This window comes from Malaclemys terrapin, chromosome 2 (assembly GCF_027887155.1).
Source record: "Malaclemys terrapin pileata isolate rMalTer1 chromosome 2, rMalTer1.hap1, whole genome shotgun sequence".
Lineage (NCBI taxonomy): Eukaryota > Metazoa > Chordata > Testudines > Emydidae > Malaclemys > Malaclemys terrapin.
In genome coordinates this window covers 266,424,000-266,443,424 of record NC_071506.1, presented here as the reverse complement: position 1 = coordinate 266,443,424, position 19,425 = coordinate 266,424,000, and the positions used below count along the sequence as shown (strand labels likewise).

Sequence of the window (19,425 nt, the reverse complement as noted above, 5' to 3'; positions counted from 1 at the left end):
CACGTTCTTACTTCAGTTGTGTTATGAGTTTTAAGACCAAAGTGCTTGCAGCCCTTCTTGACTTCTGTGGTGATGCCCCAGTTCTCATGTTAGCTTCCCAAGTCCTCTCCACCACCCTGGCCCTCCTAGATGTTCATCTTTCCCTCTCAGTTATGGAACTTCCTAGTCTTTAGCTTTCCCAGTTCTATCCAGTGCTAGTCTGTAGCTCTGTCTCTCTACCAGTTCTTCCTCCTATTGGCTAATGTTCTTGATTATTGGTTCTAATGGAATGACTTATGCATGAAGTGGAAGTGGCAGTTTGTCTTTGTTTCCATAGCAAACAGAAACCTTAGTTTTACCAGATGATGTGAGCCAAAGAATTGACAACGAACTCCATCTGAACTGTAGGAGTTGTGCATCTACGTAATCAGGGCTGATGGGTTTATTAGGATTTACCAGTTCTCTTCCCTGAGAAGAGTTTGCTCACATGTCATAAGTGTGTTATGGAAGTATAAGATTTCCGAGAATGGTGTTTAAACAATTTTTCTGTAAGGATATGGTGAAACTGGTACACTGAGCTAACTCATTACCTAAAGGCTGATGTACTGTAGGCACCCATAATAAACAAGTCTTGGAGGAATATAGACATTTTAAACTGAAGTCAATGGGTCTCTTCATGTGCTTAAAGTTAAATGCATGCTTAAGTACTGTGCTGGATCAAAGCCAGAGTTCTCAGAATCTTACAGAATCAATCCTTAACTTTAAAAATCTCCATCAATTACACAAAATTGTTTGCAATAAGTTTTTCACAAAAACCAAACATGATGGTGTTGAGTAACAACCTTCCCCCCAAACACACACAATTAAGCAAAACAGGCTAATGTTAAAATTGCTGGCAACTCTATCTACTCCCACCTGAGTCTTCTATGAGCTAACACTAAACGAGGAAGACATTTTTAAATTTGCACCAGTTCCACCATCTGCTATTTACTGAACTGGTCATGGTGAGTCAGCCAGCCCTCAGCACTGAAGCACAATGTGTGATGCTTGCATCATAACACAGCAAAGCAGTGTCACATTACAAGGAGGATACCTGTTGAGCCAAACTCCAAATACTTGGGTTTAGCAGATTAGAAGACATAAGACTGAGAGGTGCCAAAAAGCCACATATATATAGACCACCTGAATAGTAGAGATTTGAAAGCAAACCATTAAATCTGAGTAGTGTCCACGAAATTTGAAAGCAAACCATTAAGTCTGAGCAGTGTCCAGGAAATTATTGAAAATTAATTACCTGGGATTTTGTATAAGTGCCCTGTGTCAGCAGTATGGCTGCAGCTGCACCAGCTTAGTCTCCTGACACCTAGTGAGCACAACTTACCAACCGCCCCTTCTGATTGGCTGAGAAAGCCAGAGAGACTCTTCTTATGTCCAGCCCCAGCAGTACCTTGCTTAGTGCATGTGCCTGCTGATTCTCTGTCTTCCTGCACCCAGTCCCAGTCCTGTGTTGGAACCCAGCCCTACCCCTGCCTGCCCCACCTCAAGGCAATGCCTCGACAGGCAGCTCTAATTCCTGGTTCTGACTCTGCCTCAACCCTGGGCTCTGGCGTTCATGCCCTGGCTCTGCTCTGCCTGCTGGCCCTTACTCCTACTCCACCAAGAATGCCAGACTGCTCATGACCCAATCGCCTGATGACCTTTAGCTGATACTTAGCATATATAATACCATTTATATAGCATTTTCTATCTTTAAAGCACTGTACGTACTTTAAATAATCCTCGCCTCACCCCTGTGAGGTAGGGTAAATTATCATTCCTATTTTACAAATGGATGAGCTGTGAAATCTCCTAAATGAAACCATAGATTCTTATTCTCAGTAGGTGGAGGGGTTTTTTCCTTAGTAGATAATGTTCAGTCTTATAGGGTAAAATATTCAAAAATGCACCAATTGGCCCCTTGCTTTTTGTGCCCCATTTTTGTGCTAAAAACTCAGTATTTACATCTCTAACTACTTGGGTTACATCCATAGTCAGACAGAAGTGAAAGTACTCAGGTCTGTGGCTGAAGTACAATCCTCCCTTACAAAATTTGCCCCTTCTTAAAGCAAAAGTGAAAGCAGCAGACAAAAGGAGGATCCTGTGGTTAGCGTGCTTACCTAGGACTTGAGAGCTGGGTTAAAGTCCCTGCTCCAGCTCAGATTTCTTGTGTGACTTGAGCCAAATCAATTACTCCCTCTGTAAAATGGGGATAATAGCACTTCCCTACCTCAAAAGAGTGTTGGGACGATAAAGACTATAAGACATTCAGATACCACTCTAAAGGGGGCCACATAAGTATCTTAGGCTACATCTACACTACGGGGGGGGGTGTCGATTTAAGATACGCAAATTCAGCTATGCGAAGAGCGTAGCTGAATTTGACGTATCGCAGCCGACTTACCCCGCTGTAGGGACGGCGGCAAAATCGACCTCTGCAGCTTCCCGTCGACGGCGCTTACTCCCACCTCCGCTGGTGGAGTAAGAGCGTCGATTCAGGGATCGATTGTTGTGTCCCGACGGGACACGATAAATCGATCCCCGAGAAGTCGATTTCTACCCGCCGATTCAGGCGGGTAGTGTAGACCCAGCCTTAGACTGACAGACAATCTGTATAGCCTTGGGGAGATCTTCTGTAATTTGAATCCTTATATTTTCACGAAAGAATTTATTTTATGTACAGGTTACATTACAAATTACTCATTTATACTCAGACGGCTAAAAGCAGAACTTAAGGTTCACGTTGCATAGGGGTTTTTGATTTTGCAACAGTCATATACAACAGCACACCAAGAGGTAGTTGGATACCAAAACCAGTATCTGACTATTCTGACTCTGATACAGTGATCCATATTACAACAATTAGGGCTCTGCTCTTTGGAGTTAATACTCTGGATTTAAAATGAGTAGTGACTGCATGCCCCATGATCTCTTTTATTACCCTACCAGTATTAATGCTGTTCAGAAGAATAAGTTCAAAGTATATTTTAGACTGTTTATTTAAGCACTCAAATTTTCTAAGACAGGGATATTAGTACTAAATGTTTCACAGAAGCATCCAGCAATTGGTTTTCAATTTAGGAAAATTAAGCTGCACATAATCCGTTGAGGGCGGGTGCACTAAAGGGGAAAGAGAGCATAAGGAACCTTTCTCTTCTACTCCATGTAATCATCAGAGCAAGTGCTCTACCTAGCATTCAAGAAACCACACTAGGAAGGAGGGCTCAGTTCTAGCAGGCACTGTATGGCCCTATGTTGCTGTAGTCTGCTGATCAAATGCTGTACTCCAATAAATTCATACACTCATGTTTGGTAATCGCTAATTACCTGATTTCAGAACCAATGGTCTGTTTTCCCATTTACTATAGTTAGAAACAATACATACGGCAATGAAAACTGATAACCAAGTTATCAGATGCCGAGTCCACCTTCCAGAAGCTTCAAGGTTCTAGCAAAATGAGCTCCCACCAATAGTTCACAATCACAACCACTCCCCTCGCCAGTATCTAATGACAGTTGATCTAACCCATTCCCCTTCCCCTCTAGCTTCTGCTCAGTTCTATAATTTTCTTATCTGTTTGACAGGCATAAACAAGGATCCTAAACATTCTCCTTTAAACTTTAAAATTAGGGCCTAAGATTTCTTGTATCAAAAAACATTCCAATATAGAGCCCAGACAATACAGGCAGCACCACTGCAGGAGTAGCCCATAATTATTCCATCACCATACTCTGACCAGACCCGCTTCTTTCAGAGCAAGAGAAATGGAACCTCCCTCTCATTACATTCTCCAGGGAGCTAAAGGAAAAGTAGGGATTTCCTGCCCCCAACAAGGAACTAAAGGAGCAGTATAGGTTCCCTCTAACTCTCATATATCCAAACAGGACTAAAAGACCAACTGTTCCCACTCATATCCCCCAGCATCCCAAGGAGAAACAACAGGAGAGCCTCACAGACCCAGCAAGCACATACAGCACAAGAGCTCAACAGCAAGTGACAGCCTCTCGACTCATTCCCAGATGGAAAACAAAGCATCTTTCTTTTCCCAATACATCTACCTCTTTAAGGCAAACATCTATCCACCAGGTATATATATAGCCCCTATCTCTCTAGTATCAGAAGCTTATAAAAAGTGCTCCCATGCCTGCATAGAGGCATAAAAGAGGCTCCCCCACATGGCAAATGGAGACACAACTGTCTCCACTTTCCACCCACTCAACAGAGTGGCATGAACCCACAGATGCCCCTCTCTTCCTTTCTTTCCTTGGAGGCCCTTTGCCTCCGTAGGCTGGCACTTTTCTGCTTCTCTCCTTGCCACAGTGGCCTTTGCTCCTTCCCCTCAGTCACATTTGTTGAAGATTTCATTCCAAGGTTTTCCAGGAGACCCAGCTATAGGATTATTATAGTACATATCCACAATATACCAGCATGGCTACTGTGAACAGCAAAACATGTCCTCCTTTAATACCAAAATGTCTTCAGTATCAAATATGTCCTGGGCATGCTAATCCAACAAAATGAATTGCCTGCCTAGGTTTCAGCAGAGGCAGGATGTAAATAAGTCCAGTTTTCTCTGAAAGGAAGAGTCTTGCTCCAATTTAGGGGGGAAATCTGTAATTTGAAGCCTCTGTGATTCTGTATTTTCAGCTACCTAAAAGCCATGCCTTTTCAGAGAGTGAGTGAGTGAATTAAGTCTAGTATTTGATTGAAAGGATTCACAAGTATTGACAGTGCAGAAGTTTGTGAGATGGTAAAGCCCTCATTAGGGCTGGATGAAAAAAATGCCAGCTAATGCCTAAGGGACAAATGCCACCAAGTGCTCATTTTCTGAATAAACTTTTTCAACAGAACTACAGTGAAATGTTCTCTAGAGCTGTAAGCTCTGGGAAAGAAATTCCCCAAGCCTTGTGAATGACTTTCTGTTTACTCGCTGGTGAGGTGATTATCAAATGCCAAAATACACCTATTGAGCTTGCAATGGATAATGTCTAAAACAATGCTAATAAAAAAAAAAGGCATGACACCAGGAACTCATATTGCTCCAAGCATCAGAATCACTGGGGCTTCTGTAACTGAAAGTAAACTACAGATAAAGTTTGTTGTGTCGCACAACTTAAGCATCAATAAGGTTATTACTGCTGCTGTGGTGTGTGAGGTGACTTCAAGCTCACTGATATTTGACAATGCAAAGCATGGAATGCTTAGCTGCCTCTGAGGTATTTAGTTATATGTGCATTTTAGAATGATGTCATACACAATTGCTGAGTTGCAACTTGATTAATATGCAAGTCAACCACTTTATTCAGCTTAATATAAATACATTTGGGAGATGGAAGGAAAACTACAGACCAAGATTTTCAAAATTGGGTTCCTAAAGCTTAGCTTCATACCGTAAATCCTCAAAATAAGTATTTAGGAGCCTAATTTTAGGCATTCATTTTTTTTAAATTTCAGAACGCTATGAGGGCCAATCAGAATATATTCAGGAACTGTCTCTTAGACCGTCTTTTCACATTCAGGAAACCAATTTTACATTATCTTATTTGGCCTACTGTTAGCATTTGTTTTATAATACTACATGCTGTTCCTACAAACTTCACCCACACCTCCCCACAGCCAGGAGAGGGAGGTAGTGCCAAAGTAGCCAGGCATAGTATAGTACTCTCTGCCAAGACTACAGGCAGGATGGGATGGCAGAGGACAGTAAATAGCTTTTGGGGATCCAACTGGCATCTGGAAAGGACATGTTTTGATGGAAGGGGCAGAAAGAAGAAGCCAGAGAGAAGCCTATATTTAGCAATAGAGGTGGCAATTCTAAGTGAAAGTAGAATATGGAACTTCTAGTTTTCCTGCATTTTTAATAAAGAAAGTACAGAAGATGAAAAGGGGAATAACATTATTTAATGTCTGCTCAGAATTCATCAATATTTGGAGAAAATTATGAAGATATGGAGTTTCCATTGTGGTATGCGATCAAAATTGAGCAAAATCTGTTTTCAATTTGGTAAGTGGTTTGACTTTTTTAAATGCAGTTCTTAAAGTTATTTTCCTTTTCAAACCATAAAGGTAACATTGCTTGTCAGCTGTCTAGCAGATTCTTAAACACACTGGCCTGTATTTTATTTAAATACTGCTCCTTTTACACAGGAATACGTTGTATAAATACGGAATGTTTCACTTATTACTTTTTGAAAGATCAGCAACTGCCTTTGAATTTTAGGGGTGAGAAAGGTCTCCAAGAGACCGTAGCTTTTGAGACATTATTTGCTGTCTGTATTTTACTTCTGTTTTGTATTGCAGATAACGCAGTCTGAGTCACGATCAGTTGTTTTAAAATGCTCCTCAGTGGAACAAATCCAACAGTTTGTTTCTATATGTGCTTCATTTCCAGATTTTCTGCTCTTTATCCCACTCCCCCAGGTTTCTAAGTTCCTATCTCCATGGCAACACTCAATAATGTTGGTGGGTGGTGTTATCACGGCAGGCTTCCCTACAGAAGATCTCAGACATATGGATTATTTATGAACTTGCATGAAAGCCCTACTGAAATATCTTTGGGGCAAATTTCCACTTCCCTGAAAGATAGAGGCTTCAAAGAATGACGTCCTCACTCGATGTCCTCAGACTCAAAACCGGGGACTCAAAAAGCTGAGCTCAGGCACCAAAGGGAGTGGGCCCATTCATTAGTTCCCATACCTATTTTGCTGCTTCCTGAAAGTTTCCCTAACCCTAAATAAGTACCTGTTGTCATATCACATAAATTCTAACTTACTGCTGTTCACTCCAGTGACATTTGAGATAGTTCTGATTTCGGACCATAATACTTCAATGTTGTCGTAGCCGTATTGTTAGGACATGAGAGAGACAAGGTGAGTGATGTGTTATTGGACCAACTTCTGTTAGTGAGAAAGACAAGCTGTTGAGCTTACACTGAGCTCTTCTTCATTTCTGGAAAATGTACTCTGTGTCACAGCTACAAGGTGGATTTTTTAGTGTAAGATATTTCCAGGGACCATTCAAGGTGGGGAAAGGAAGGGGGATGGGAAGGCAGCGGAGCGGGAGGGGGGCTAAGTGGGTTATAGATTGTTGTAATTCAACATAACTCTAGTGTCTCTATTCAGTCCATGATTTTTAGTATCTTGCAAATTTATGAATTTAAGCTCCCAGGCTTGTCTTTTGAAGGTGTTGTGCAGGTTTCCTTTGAAGATGAGAACAGAGAGGTCAGATATAGAGTGATTCGCTTTGTGAAAAGTGTTCATCTACAGGTGATATGATGTTTTTGTCTTTTATCATTTGTGTGAGTTCACTGTGAAAGTTCATTCGAGAGCATAGTGATTGTCTAGTTTCACTCATATAGTTGTTAATGGGGCATACCACATGTGTTAAGTATGTATAGGACACATGAATCTTGAAGGTGTATTGTGGGGGGTGTTGAGCATGTGACTAGGAATTTTGCATTTGTTGTTCTGGTGCCACTCTGAGCTGGTGTGTCCTAGTCTGTAGGGAGCTTTCTTCTGATGAGCTTGGGGGGTTGTTTGAAAGCCAGAAAAGGAAGTTCAGAAAAATATTTCTTTCAGAATGTGGTCCCCATTGAATATGGGTTGTAACTGTTTAACAATATCCCATATGTGTTCCAGTTTGGGGTGGTAGGAGCATAAATTTATAACCTCACCCACTTTGTCTCTCCAGAATATTTCAGACATGTGACAGCTAAATAAAAAGTCAGGTACTACCTGTACCACTGTTGGGAATCACCAGAAAATGCTACTGTAGATGGTCTTGCTAGTTCTATGTATCTGAGTCATTAGCTCTTTAGGCCATGGGGGGGGTGGGGGAGGGGTGAAGAGGTTTGTCAGCTGTGGCAGTTTGGTTTTGATACCAAGCATATCACCAGTAAAGTCTATCTTCCATGCCCGACTCTCTCTAACTCATAAGAATCTTTTTTCGGTGCACCTGCTGCCTCCAGGTTGCATTCATGCAAACAGCCAACACATTAAGACATCACAGGGTGCCAAAACATTACCCAAGAGGTCAAGAATATCTGCCAGTTTCTTCAAAATACCATATTGCATTGCATGAACTTGTCAGAGAGACAGTTTTCAAAAAATAGAGCATGTCTCTTCACTGTGGATAAATACATCAGCTTTTATGTATCTACTGAGAGTTTATTACATTAGATTTTACATTGCATTTCAGTTGAGGCATATTAATATGCAGGAAGCAAACCCTGTAACAATACAGCACATAAGAGGTGGGTTCTTAACCAGCTCACCTTTTTGCAGCAACTACTTTTATTCAGTTTCCTATGTGTCTTAACTCAAACAACAAAGGCTGGTAGCAGGGTGTAAAGGGAGAGGGCAGAGGAGAAAGAAGGAATTAATATAAAATGCAGAAAGCATCTAAAGGTACAACCTTGACAGAAGCTTTGTCATTCTTCATCCTTGGATATAAATTTGGAGCTGCAGACTGCGAGAGAATACCTAGGTATGCCAGATATTGCTGAAGGGACTTGGCCAAGTCCACATCCTTTTCCAGCTCATAATTCCTTTCATTATCAGCAGCACTCCGCTTTGAAGTCCTGCACATCAAAACCAAGGAAAAGAATGTTACCGGCATAAATGATATACGCTGAACTCAGAAGGAAAAAAAAAGTCACTACATTTTATATTTGAAGCTATAGAAGTCAGCTCTGTGTGAATGTTCTTAACAAAATATACCTACAAAGTTTTAAACATGACACTAGAAAATGTGGAAAATTTCTATATTTCAGCAAAATGAAAACATAACTCCACTGGTAAGGTAATAAAATAATGATTATAATTAATGATCTAATTGCAAATCAACTACAAAGCCTGAATCAGGACAAAGTTTTGTCCAAAGGGGAAAAAATATTTGTAAATACGAGAGGCAACATTACAGTGCACCCTAAAGGGATACACAGCTGTACTTACAACAGAACTTCAAAGAAGTTATTAAACCTACCATCAGAATCCATTTCTTTTCAGCCCCAATGTGGGTCCCAAACCTAACTTGTAAAATCCCCAGATGCCATTGGCAAAGGACATGCAGTGTCCACTAACCAACCAGTAGGGCTTAAATGAGGTTATGGGATGAAATGAGAGTTTCTTCTGATCTGCACCTGTGACCAGGATTCTTATGTGATATATAGGTTACCTATTTTTATAGAATATAGTTAGCTTGACTCTGAGCTCAGATTGAGTCAGTATGCAATGGTATGGTATATCTGTATGTCTCTGAAGCTATTCTCATGTTCTTCACATTCTCTTTTTTTTTTTCTTAAGTCTCCAACTCTTACATCTACCAAAAAAAAAAAAAAACCCTACAAATGCAAAACTCTCAAATGTGACGAAGTGTAACTGCTCTAGAGGTGTCTGTGAGTCTGCAGAAAGTCTGGAATAACAGCTCTGAGGTGTGAACAACTCCACTCATCTATCTCATTGAGATGGTAACTTGAGTGCCTAATGATAATTTAAATGTCAACATTGTTAACTCTTTCATTCATGTAAGAAAGGAGATGGAGATTCCTGGATTTGCATTTCTATGGGCGACATCTAATTTTGATTTTTTCAAGTGGCTTTTGGGACATTCCACCATTTCCTTCCCAGTCAAGGAGTCAAGTCAAAGGTGCCCCGTTGCATTCAGAACTGCATGCATGATTTCATTTTGAACATCTGCAGTTCAGGGGTGCTGGAACAATTTTTATAGTGGGGGTGCTGATGATGGAAACCATGCATTTGGCATTAGATACTACTACTTCAATCCAGAGCGTGTGGCAGCACCCCCAGCACGCCTACTTCCAGCACCACTGCTGCAGTCTACAGTGAGCAGTACGTATGTGTATGGGGACTGTTGTCCCCTTACTAAAACTCAGTGGGGGTGTTTTGGTTGGCTAGCTCCCAGTACCAAAAGAAAAGGGAAGGGTCGATGGGAAATCAGGACCCTGAGACTGACCGTCCCCAGGAACAATGGGGAGAGGCCAATGCTCCAGGTCAACCTGTTTGACAGGGCGGGCAGGCTAATCAGGGAGTCAGGAGGCCAGGGGGGTCTCGTCCTCCTCCATGTGGGCTGGGTCAGACAGAGTGGGGCCGAGCTAAGGAGAGAGCGGGGGCCCAAGCTGAGCTGGGGAGCAGAGCTGTGCCAGCCAGCGGAGCCAGAAAAGCAGCCCAGGAAGCAGGTCAGTGCTGGTAGCAGAGTCACAGAAGCAGCCCGGAGAGCAGACCTGTGCTGGGGGCAGAGCTGCAGCAACCAGAGCCAGAGGGACCAGAGAAGCAACCCAGGGAGCTGGAGGCAGAGCAGCAGCAATAGTGCTGAGACAGAGTGATGGAGCTGGAGCTGAGGCAGAGTGCTGGAGCTGGAGCAGTCTGAAGCTGGGTGCGGTGAGCAGCTGGAGAGAGCGAGGGGGACCTTGGGCAGTGGGCCCTGCACAGGGAGACGCCCCAGCCAAGAGACCTTGCAGGCCAGACTTGGAACGGAATCATAACCCCGACCGGGCGGGGGCAATGCTGGGAAGAATAGCCCTGCCACCTAGAGCCTGAGAGCACGTGGCCTCCGCCAGAGCAAGTGTCCGACCCACAGCGTCTCTGCAGCACAGCCAGGGCCTGAGAAGGAGGCCTGAGACTTGGGAGGAACAGACTGTGAACTGCCCTGACATTCCAGAGATGCTGGCTGTGATGTCCACGTGCCACAGAGCGGGGTTATGTGTTTTCCTTTAACCCTCTCATTTCTTCCTTTTTTTAAAAAAAATTTATTGCTGTTTAATAAATTGTATTTGCTTTGAACTGTATGTACTGATCTGTGGGTCAGGGAAGCGACCAGTGCAGAGAGAGCACCCCAGAGTGGGGACACCCTAGCCCCTGCCCTAAGTGACCGTAACAAGGATGGGGGTCAAGCCCCCCCAGGAATCCTGGGCCCAACCTTGTTGGGGTTACAAGAACTCTGCCACACAGGAGAGTGGAAGGGGAGCCCTTGAGGTCAGGCAGGCCTCTGGGTAAAGGAAGTGGGAGTGAGGACTCAGATCCTTTTGCTAGCCCATTTCACCAGGGTAGTGTGTAAGCCAGGAAGCAGGCCCATTCCCCTGCTTACATATGGGTATGACTACATGTAAATTGCTACTGTGGCACAGCTGCAGCTGCGCTTCAGTGTAGACACTCACTGTAGCAACGGGAGGGGTTCTTCTGTACCTGTAGTAATCCACGTCCCCGAGAGATGGTAGCTAGGTCAATGAAAGAATTCATCTATCGACCGAGCACTGTCTATACTGGGGTTAGACTGGCAGAGCTATGTCTCTCATGGGTGTGGTTTTTTTCACACACCTGAGAGACACAGCTATGCCAATTTTGACAGGTTTCAGAGTAGCAGCCGTGTTAGTCTGTATCCGCAAAAAGAACAGGAGTACTTGTGGCACCTTAGAGACTAACAAATGTATTAGAGCATAAGCTTTCGTGGGCTACAGCCCACTTCTTCGGATGCATATAGGCCTCTCAGAGTTGGTAAGACAATATATATATACACACATACAGAGAGCATGAACAGGTGGGAGTTGTCTTACCAACACTGAGAGGCCTATATGCATCCGAAGAAGTGGGCTGTAGCCCACGAAAGCTTATGCTCTAATAAATTTGTTAGTCTCTAAGGTACCACAAGTACTCCTGTTCTTTTTGCAGCTATGCCAATGTAGTTTTCAGTGTAGACCAGTCCTCACTTTTCGGACTCACACAGGTGGAGTTTATATTGAAGGCAGAGCTTGGAAGAGTACCACCATGCTGAGTTTTATTTATTAATTGACAAAGCGTGGAAACCAGGGAACTGGTGGTCAGGCCTAGTGGTCAGAGCCAGGTTCAGCAGTCAGGAACCGAAGCCAGAGTCAGCGTTGGAGTTGGGTCAGGATCACACCAAGGTAAGGGCCAGAGCTGAGGTCAGGAGTTATGCCAAAGGTTGAGCTGGAATCAGTGTGAGGAGTCATACTATGGGTCAGCACTGGAGTCAGGAACCAGGGAACAGCACTGGGGTCAAGTCAGAGTCAGATGCCAGTATCAAGGATCAAAGTGGAGTCAGGGAACAGTGCCAGGATCCAACCAGAGTTAGGGTCCAGGACAGCAACAGATCAGAAGTTCATGCCGTTGCTCAGACAACTTCCTGTGCGTCCTTCTGGCGTAAGTCGCATGTCTGGGCCAATCAGTGGGGCTGGATGTTCACTCCACTGAGGAGCTTCATGGACAGAGCCTTTAATGGGCCAGAGTTCTTAGAGAGATGTTGGGTGGCAGTCACAATCTGGGCACTTCCTGTGGACATATGGGCCTAGGTTTGTGAACAGTGATCCCTCACACAAAGCTGTAGCCTGTCATGTTTATATCTAAAAATCAAGTGTCCTGCCCTTAATTCTGATCTCAGCTTTAGGGGTGGAAGTCTGAAGTAATCCCACCATAGTTGATGGAGTTACACTGGTGTAAGTGACTTCAGACTCAGGCCACATAACTCTTATGACATGCTATAGCAGGGTGGTTCACCCCTTAAGGGCTGGGACTATAGGGTTACCAAAAAGAGGACACTGCTGGGGGGGAAGGGAGAGATGATAGGGGTGGGTACAGTTGGGGGTTTCTGGAGGGCTGTGTGTGTACTGGGAAGGAGTATTTGGGGGATGCTGGAGAGGGTACTGCAGCCTTACTCTCACGGTAGGGGCAGTGTCACTCCATCATGGTGGTAGGGTGACTGGCACAGACCTGGCATGTAGCGCCTGCCATCAGCCAGTTCCTCCCTGCCTCTCCCCCTCCCTAGGACTGGGAGCCGGGGCCTGGGTGAGTGGGATTTGGCAGCTACGGCAGCAGCAGAGGGACCAATCAGGACGCACAGGCAGCTCTTTCTGAGCTGTAATGTCTGCTCCACAAAAATCCCAGACATTTCCTCTTGTTTGAAAAATCCGCTCAGACAGAGGACAGAAGAGCAAAAAAAAGGAAGTATCTGGGAAAACTTATGGTAACCCTAGACTAACCAAGCTTGATTACAGAATAAGGCATCCCTGTGCTGAATGCATTAAATCAGGTAATTCCCTCTAAAGGGCAGCAGGTGGCCAGCTCAGGAAGATTATGCAGACAATGGGAAAAGGCTTCTGCAGAGAAAACCTTGAGATCAGGAGAGTTGCCCCAAGCAGGAAGGGCTGAGAGGAGGAAGACTTAGGGCTTGTGTGGAGTTAGGAATTGACTTTATTTTGGTATTTTGAGTTTTATTTGCAGTTTATTTTATAGTAATAAACTTAGTCATCAAGGAGGGGTATTTTTGATAAAAGAAAAAGCATAAAAGGCAGTTTTATTGGAACAGTCCAAGAGGGGAAACCGAGGCAGGCTGCCTGTAGTGTGATCCGGTGCCATGAGGAGCCACACGGGAGGCAGCTGTCTCAATTATATAAGCCCTCAGCAGATGGCTGCACTTGGCAGCAGCGTTTCACTGGAACCACAATTCCAAGAAAGTAGGGGAGAAGGCCCAGAGCCAATGCACAAGTACAGAGTCTCTGAACAGACAGGTCAGGCATATGAGATTCTAATAGGTGCAGGCAGAACTCACAGTGTGGGGGCGAGAAAGATTATGTAGTTTACAGAGCTCTGGAGGCCTGCATAGGATATGGCAATCTGTCCCAAGCTGCCAGTAAGTCACAGCACTGCCTGGAATTTCTGCAGTGCAATGAGTTGCAGCCCCAATGTGCTCCCCCATCTCAGAACACGAAGTACACCAGAGCTTGCAAGGAAGATATTAGAAGGCAAATTTATGGCTGACTTCTTCAGTTCTCGCGTCCGGGAATCCTCCACTGGCCAAACTTGCAGAGTTTAGAGCAGCTTTGTGTTGCTTTTACCCAGCAAAAGGTATGTGTTTGCTTTCACCACTGGTGTCAAATGAGATACGCTGATTGTGGGGACTCAGGCGATTTCTGCAGAGATGACTATGGGGGCACTACTATAAATTTACTGTAGTTCTTGCTAGTTTCCCATGCTACTTGCTTCCCCATGTAAACATTCTGGTACCTCAAAATACCCTTCTCTTGTTCCAGAACTCTACATTCTGCCTTGTCATGCAGGTTGGATGTCCAGGTCAGATTATCTGAGTTAAACTACACCTGTGCGCGCGCGCGCACACACACACACACACACCACTCCTCCTCCTTTTCTATCTAACTCGAAAGCCAGTCTAAAATTTCTGCCAGTTTTGAATCTAGTAAGTCAGTACAACTTCTGCTTCAGTGAGAACCAACTAATCCAAAGGGGTTCTCATCACAGAAGCCATCCCAATGATCTATCAATTCCAAATGATCCTCTCATCCCTCAGTTAATCTGCAACATCACTCTTCTCCTTTCTTCATTTACTTTAAGAAGAAAGGGAATGAAAACAGAAATGCAAGACCAAATTCTGCCCTCTGAAGTCCACTGAAGTCACTGGGAACTGCACATACATATCTGAAAACAGAATTTAGATTAGCCCTTACAAACTCCTGCTTGTGGCAGTTGTATTAACACTCACTTGATGACGAAAACAAATTTCTCTTTTTCTTAAGGAGATGGGAATCGTCTCAAATTGTGTTAAATACAGCATTAATTGTACTTTTTGACGACTTCCAGAGTACATGCGTCCATGCTGACGACGAGTTCTGCTTGATAACGATCCAAAGCAATGTGGACTGACGCATATTAATTTTCATCACCTGAGTCAGATGCCAGCAACTGACGGTTGATTTTCCCTTTTGGTGGTTCAGGTTCTGTAGCTTCTGCATTGGAGTGTTGCTCTTTTAAGACTTCTGACAGCATGTTCCACATCTCATCACTCTCAGATTTTGGAAGACACTTCAGATTCTTAAACGTTGGATCCTGTGCTGTAGCTATCTTTAAAAATCTCATATTGGTACCTTCTTTGTGTTTTGTCAAATCTGCACAGAAGTGAAAGTAAGACGGTACGGTACGGTACGGCATACCGGCAAGAGCCAGTACGCCATGCTGGACCGCACCGGCTTCCGCGGCGGGGATTTAAAGGGCTCGGAGCTCCCTGCTGCTTTAATTTGCCCCTGAGCCCCGAGGGCTCCCAGCCACCTCTGCAGTTGGGAGCCCCAGGTTGATTTAAAGGCCCTGGGGCTCCCAGCCACAGCCGGTGCCCCAGGGCCTTTAAATCTTGAGAGGCCACGCCTCTTCCGGATGAGGCCATGCCCCCCTCAAGACTCCAGCAGTACCGGTAAGTCCTGTAAATTACTTTCACCTCTGAATCTGCGGTGAAAGTGTTCTTAAATCAAACAACATATGCTGGTTCGTTATTCGAGACTGCCATAATATATATATATATGGCAGAATGTGGGTGAAACCACAGAGCAGGAGACATACAATTCTCCCCCAAAGAGTTCAGTCACAAATTTAATTAATGCATTTTTTAGTGAGCGTCATCAGCATGAAAGCATGTCCTCTGGAATGGTGGTCAAAGCATGAAGTGGCATACTTATGTTTAGCATATCTGGCATGTAAATACCTTGCAACGCCAGATACAACAGTGCCATGCGAACGCCTGTTCTCACTTTCAGGTGACATTGTAAATAAGAAACAGGCAGCCTTATCTCCCATAAATGTAAACAAACTTGTTTGTCTTAGCAATTGGCTGAACAAGAAGTAGGACTGAGTGGATTTGTAGGCTCTAAAGTTTTACATTGTTTTATTTTTGAGTGCAGTTATGTAAAAAATATTCTACATTTGCAAGCTGCACTTTCACAATAATGAAATTGCACTACAGGACTCGTATGAAGTGGATTGAAAAATACTATTTCTTTTGTTTCTTTTTTACAGTGCAAATATTTGTAATAAAATAATAATATAAAGTGAGCACTGTACACTTTGTATTGTGTTATAATTGAAATCAATATATTTGAAAATGTAGAAAAACATCCAAAATATCTGCAATATATTTAAATTAGTATTCTAATTATTGTTTAACAGTGTGATTAAAATTGTGATTAATTGCAACTTATTTTTTTAATCTAGTTAATTTGTTTTGCATTGATCACTTGAATTAACTGCAGTTAACTGACAGCCCTAATAATTAGATATATACATTAAGGGCATATATCATTATTTAATTGGTTTTGACAACAGTATTCAGAACTCCTGCTTCAAGGAGCCTAGAGTAATACCCACAGAGTTAAAAAATAAAATAAATGAGAGAGAGGCAGGAGAAATGAGATCATTGCAGATAAAAAAATACATAAAATATATTAACTAATGTACAGTATGTATTGAAAATAGACAACCTGAAAATCAACACACACTTTAAACTGGTGACATGCTGGTCCATACTTTCAAGGGCTCAGCATGCCAGACGCTGAGAGCTTCATGGACTGTCATTTTGTTCTGTGTTTGTACCTAGTACAATGGGGTCCTGGTCCATGACGGGGGCTCCTAGGTGCTATGATCATAAATAATAATAAATCTGAAAATCCGGTCATAAATGTCACATCAGTGGCTACTGACTACGTAGCACCTTTTAAAAATCTGGCCCTTCTTTAGGTGCTTAGGTAAGAACTGGGCCATTTTGAAAATGAATTTCCAATAATGAATGCTGAGCACCTAAAACCTGGCTCTTTCAAAAATCTGGCTTATATTGACTTACCTCATGTAAGAGTTTGTAGGATCAGGACATCAATACTTGTTTCAAAAGAGAACCAAAATTCCTCCTTAATAATTCAAAATAATTGCTGACATTACAATGCATGCTAAGCCACTGAGAAACAATAGCTAGTTAGTATTATTAGGGAGAGCAATTTTATTTAACATGTACAGGCCTCCTTTAGTTCTTATTAGCCATTCAATGTATTATTGTTCAGTATCTTATTCAGAACACGCTTATATGCTAATGTATTAAGTTAAACGTTCACGTTATTGGACCACTGAAGTGTACTGTCACAATGATTTTAAAAATTGCTATTTTTATGTTATTCAAGACTAACTCAACTGAAACTTCTATAAGCTCACTCCAGAAAAAAGTTCTCCTATGGGCAAGTTATTTTATAACTGTCTGTTATAAAGTTTCCTATTCCTCCCCCTTAAGCAGCTGGTACTGGCCACTATCAGAGACCAGATATTGGACAAGATGAGCCACAGGTCTGGTCTGGCTATTCCAATTTCTCTCTGATATCAGTGCAATCGATGGAGAGGATAAGGGAAATATGTTTGCCACCAACATTTTTCTACCCTATTAGTATTCAGATTCAAGGTGTCTGCAGTGTTCACTCATTCTCACCCCTGTTTCTTACCAACCTTCTAAAATCCTGTTGACCACTAGTTTCTGCTCATCCTGTGGACAGTATTTAGTGATTTGCATAAGAATTTGGTCTCCAGGACATTCCGTTTCTCCACACCTGTAAACCCACCACTATGGCACATAACATCACAGACGACTTACCTTAGTGTGTCAGATCCATCAGATATAAATGAATCAGGGCGCCAGTGGTGGATTTTATGAATGTTTGAGAGTTCCAGGGCAATAACGTGCTGCATGTAATCATCTTGCCAGGTAAAACCTGTTAAATAAGGACAGACTCATAAAGAACAAATCCAACTTGCAAAGTTTGGCAAAAACCTGTCTTTATGCAAACAACTATAGATAGAAGCGCTGTTTGCTCAAATGTGTTTCATTCTGCATACTCCAGGAGCCAAACTGCAGGTTCCCCTGTCCTGCTGACACTTTTATTAATCAGGCCTTTCTAAATACTCTTACAGAAATACTGATCCTGTTGGAGTGTTCTCCTCTAGGAAGACAGTGGGTGTTGTGATGAGGTTTAAGAAGAGATTATACTTAATAGAATTTTAGTGTGGCTAGGCTCTAAGGTGCTAGAAGCCAGCTTTACTGTATAATAAAGAGTTATTTTGGGTTAGTTGTTGAGATGAGTTATTTCTAGCTCAACTATTGTGAAAGAGCTTTCAAACTGAATGGTAGTAAATAATGGAAAGTTACTTCTCACAGGTGATTTACTCACTTCTCTGCACCTCACCATTTATACAATACACTGCCCTTGCCCTACAACCTCCTCCTGTAAAGCCAACCATTTAGAATGGTAAGGGGATAGTGTTTCAGTGGAAGCAATTATTGTGAGGTTTCATGTACCTCATCTGGGGGCCATTTTCTGTTATCTTTATAGTCAAATGTTATGACAAAGAGCTTTATAACAAGGATGAATTTTGTTATGAAGGTAACTTCCATGTGATTATGCATTAATTAAATGCACTGCTGATCACATGGTAATTATGCTTGGAATAATGATATAACTCCAAGAATAATTGTTATCCAATTTGTAAATTTTAGATATTATGGTAATACTTTAGTTTGTAAAAATACCCCATGCAATTACTGTAATTATTTAATAACTAAATGTCATATAACTACAGAAATATTCTACTTTTATGCCTTGCACAGTTACACAGAACCATAAACCTCAATAAAGGCTGTTACGAATTTACATGTACCCATTTAATCCAGTACTGTGATCATTGTAAGGAATAGTCTTGTTATAAATGTTCTCTAGCACCTATAACCTGCCCACATATAGGAGGGAGTGCTTTCTAGTGCTTCGGGTTGGACTTGGCAGCGGTATTTCTGTGTATAACAGTTACCAATCTCACACATATATTGTAAGGCTTAACAAATGTTTGTAAAGTTCAACTGAAATGCATCATAACCTGGATTCACCAAGGCATTTTCTGCGTGACCATTCATGTTAGGCTAGGGCTCCACTAGAAACATTTGCTGGTATTGCAATGTCAGTTAGATATGTGACAATTTTGCAACATATCTATATCATCAAAAGCCTTAGTGTAACACTTATATCAGCATAAAAGTGCTTTTGTCAGTATAGCTTATTTCACTCACCAAACCAGTATAAGCTACACCGATGAAAGCACTTTTTTGCTAGTCTAAGATGTGTCTTGTTATAGGACAGGTTGGCCTGTACAGCTAACAGGAAATATTTTCCAGTGTAGAATAGGTACAAAGTGGGATGGGGGGTGGAGAAGTGCATAGTTACAATGTTTGGAAATGTTTCCTTGTCAGTGAAGTTCCTCTTTGGAGCTGGAAATTTAATTTTTGTTAATGGAAAGTTGAATGAAATCCTTGGAAGCATTGGGGTAGTATAAGGGTATTGCAAATAAATAAAACTATTTGGCACATAATGGATCCGTTGTCCATTTCCTCCTCCCTCTCCCATCCTCAGAATAAAATTATACACAATTTTGCTGTGGAAATACTTTATTCAAAAACATCTCTGATGTTTATAGCTACTCTAAATGATTTTGAACCCTGGGGGGGGGGGAAGTCCAATACTTTCTGAGATCTGTTGCAGCCTTTTCAAATGCAAATCCCACCTTTTCAAAAGCTGA

The 19,425-nt window shown here is 42.5% G+C and overlaps 1 protein-coding gene across 1 annotated transcript in view; it reads right to left on the bottom strand.

Moving 5' to 3' along the window:
• Positions 1 to 19,425, bottom strand: part of PTPRN2 (protein tyrosine phosphatase receptor type N2) — a 970,322-nt gene that overhangs the window by 562,784 nt on the left and 388,113 nt on the right. The window contains exons 4-5 of the mRNA XM_054021089.1: positions 17,456 to 17,573; positions 8,429 to 8,594 (exon numbers count right to left, since the gene is read on the bottom strand). Of these exons, the coding sequence (XP_053877064.1) occupies positions 8,429 to 8,594; positions 17,456 to 17,573 (284 nt within the window). The remainder of the gene's footprint in view (positions 1 to 8,428; positions 8,595 to 17,455; positions 17,574 to 19,425) is intronic.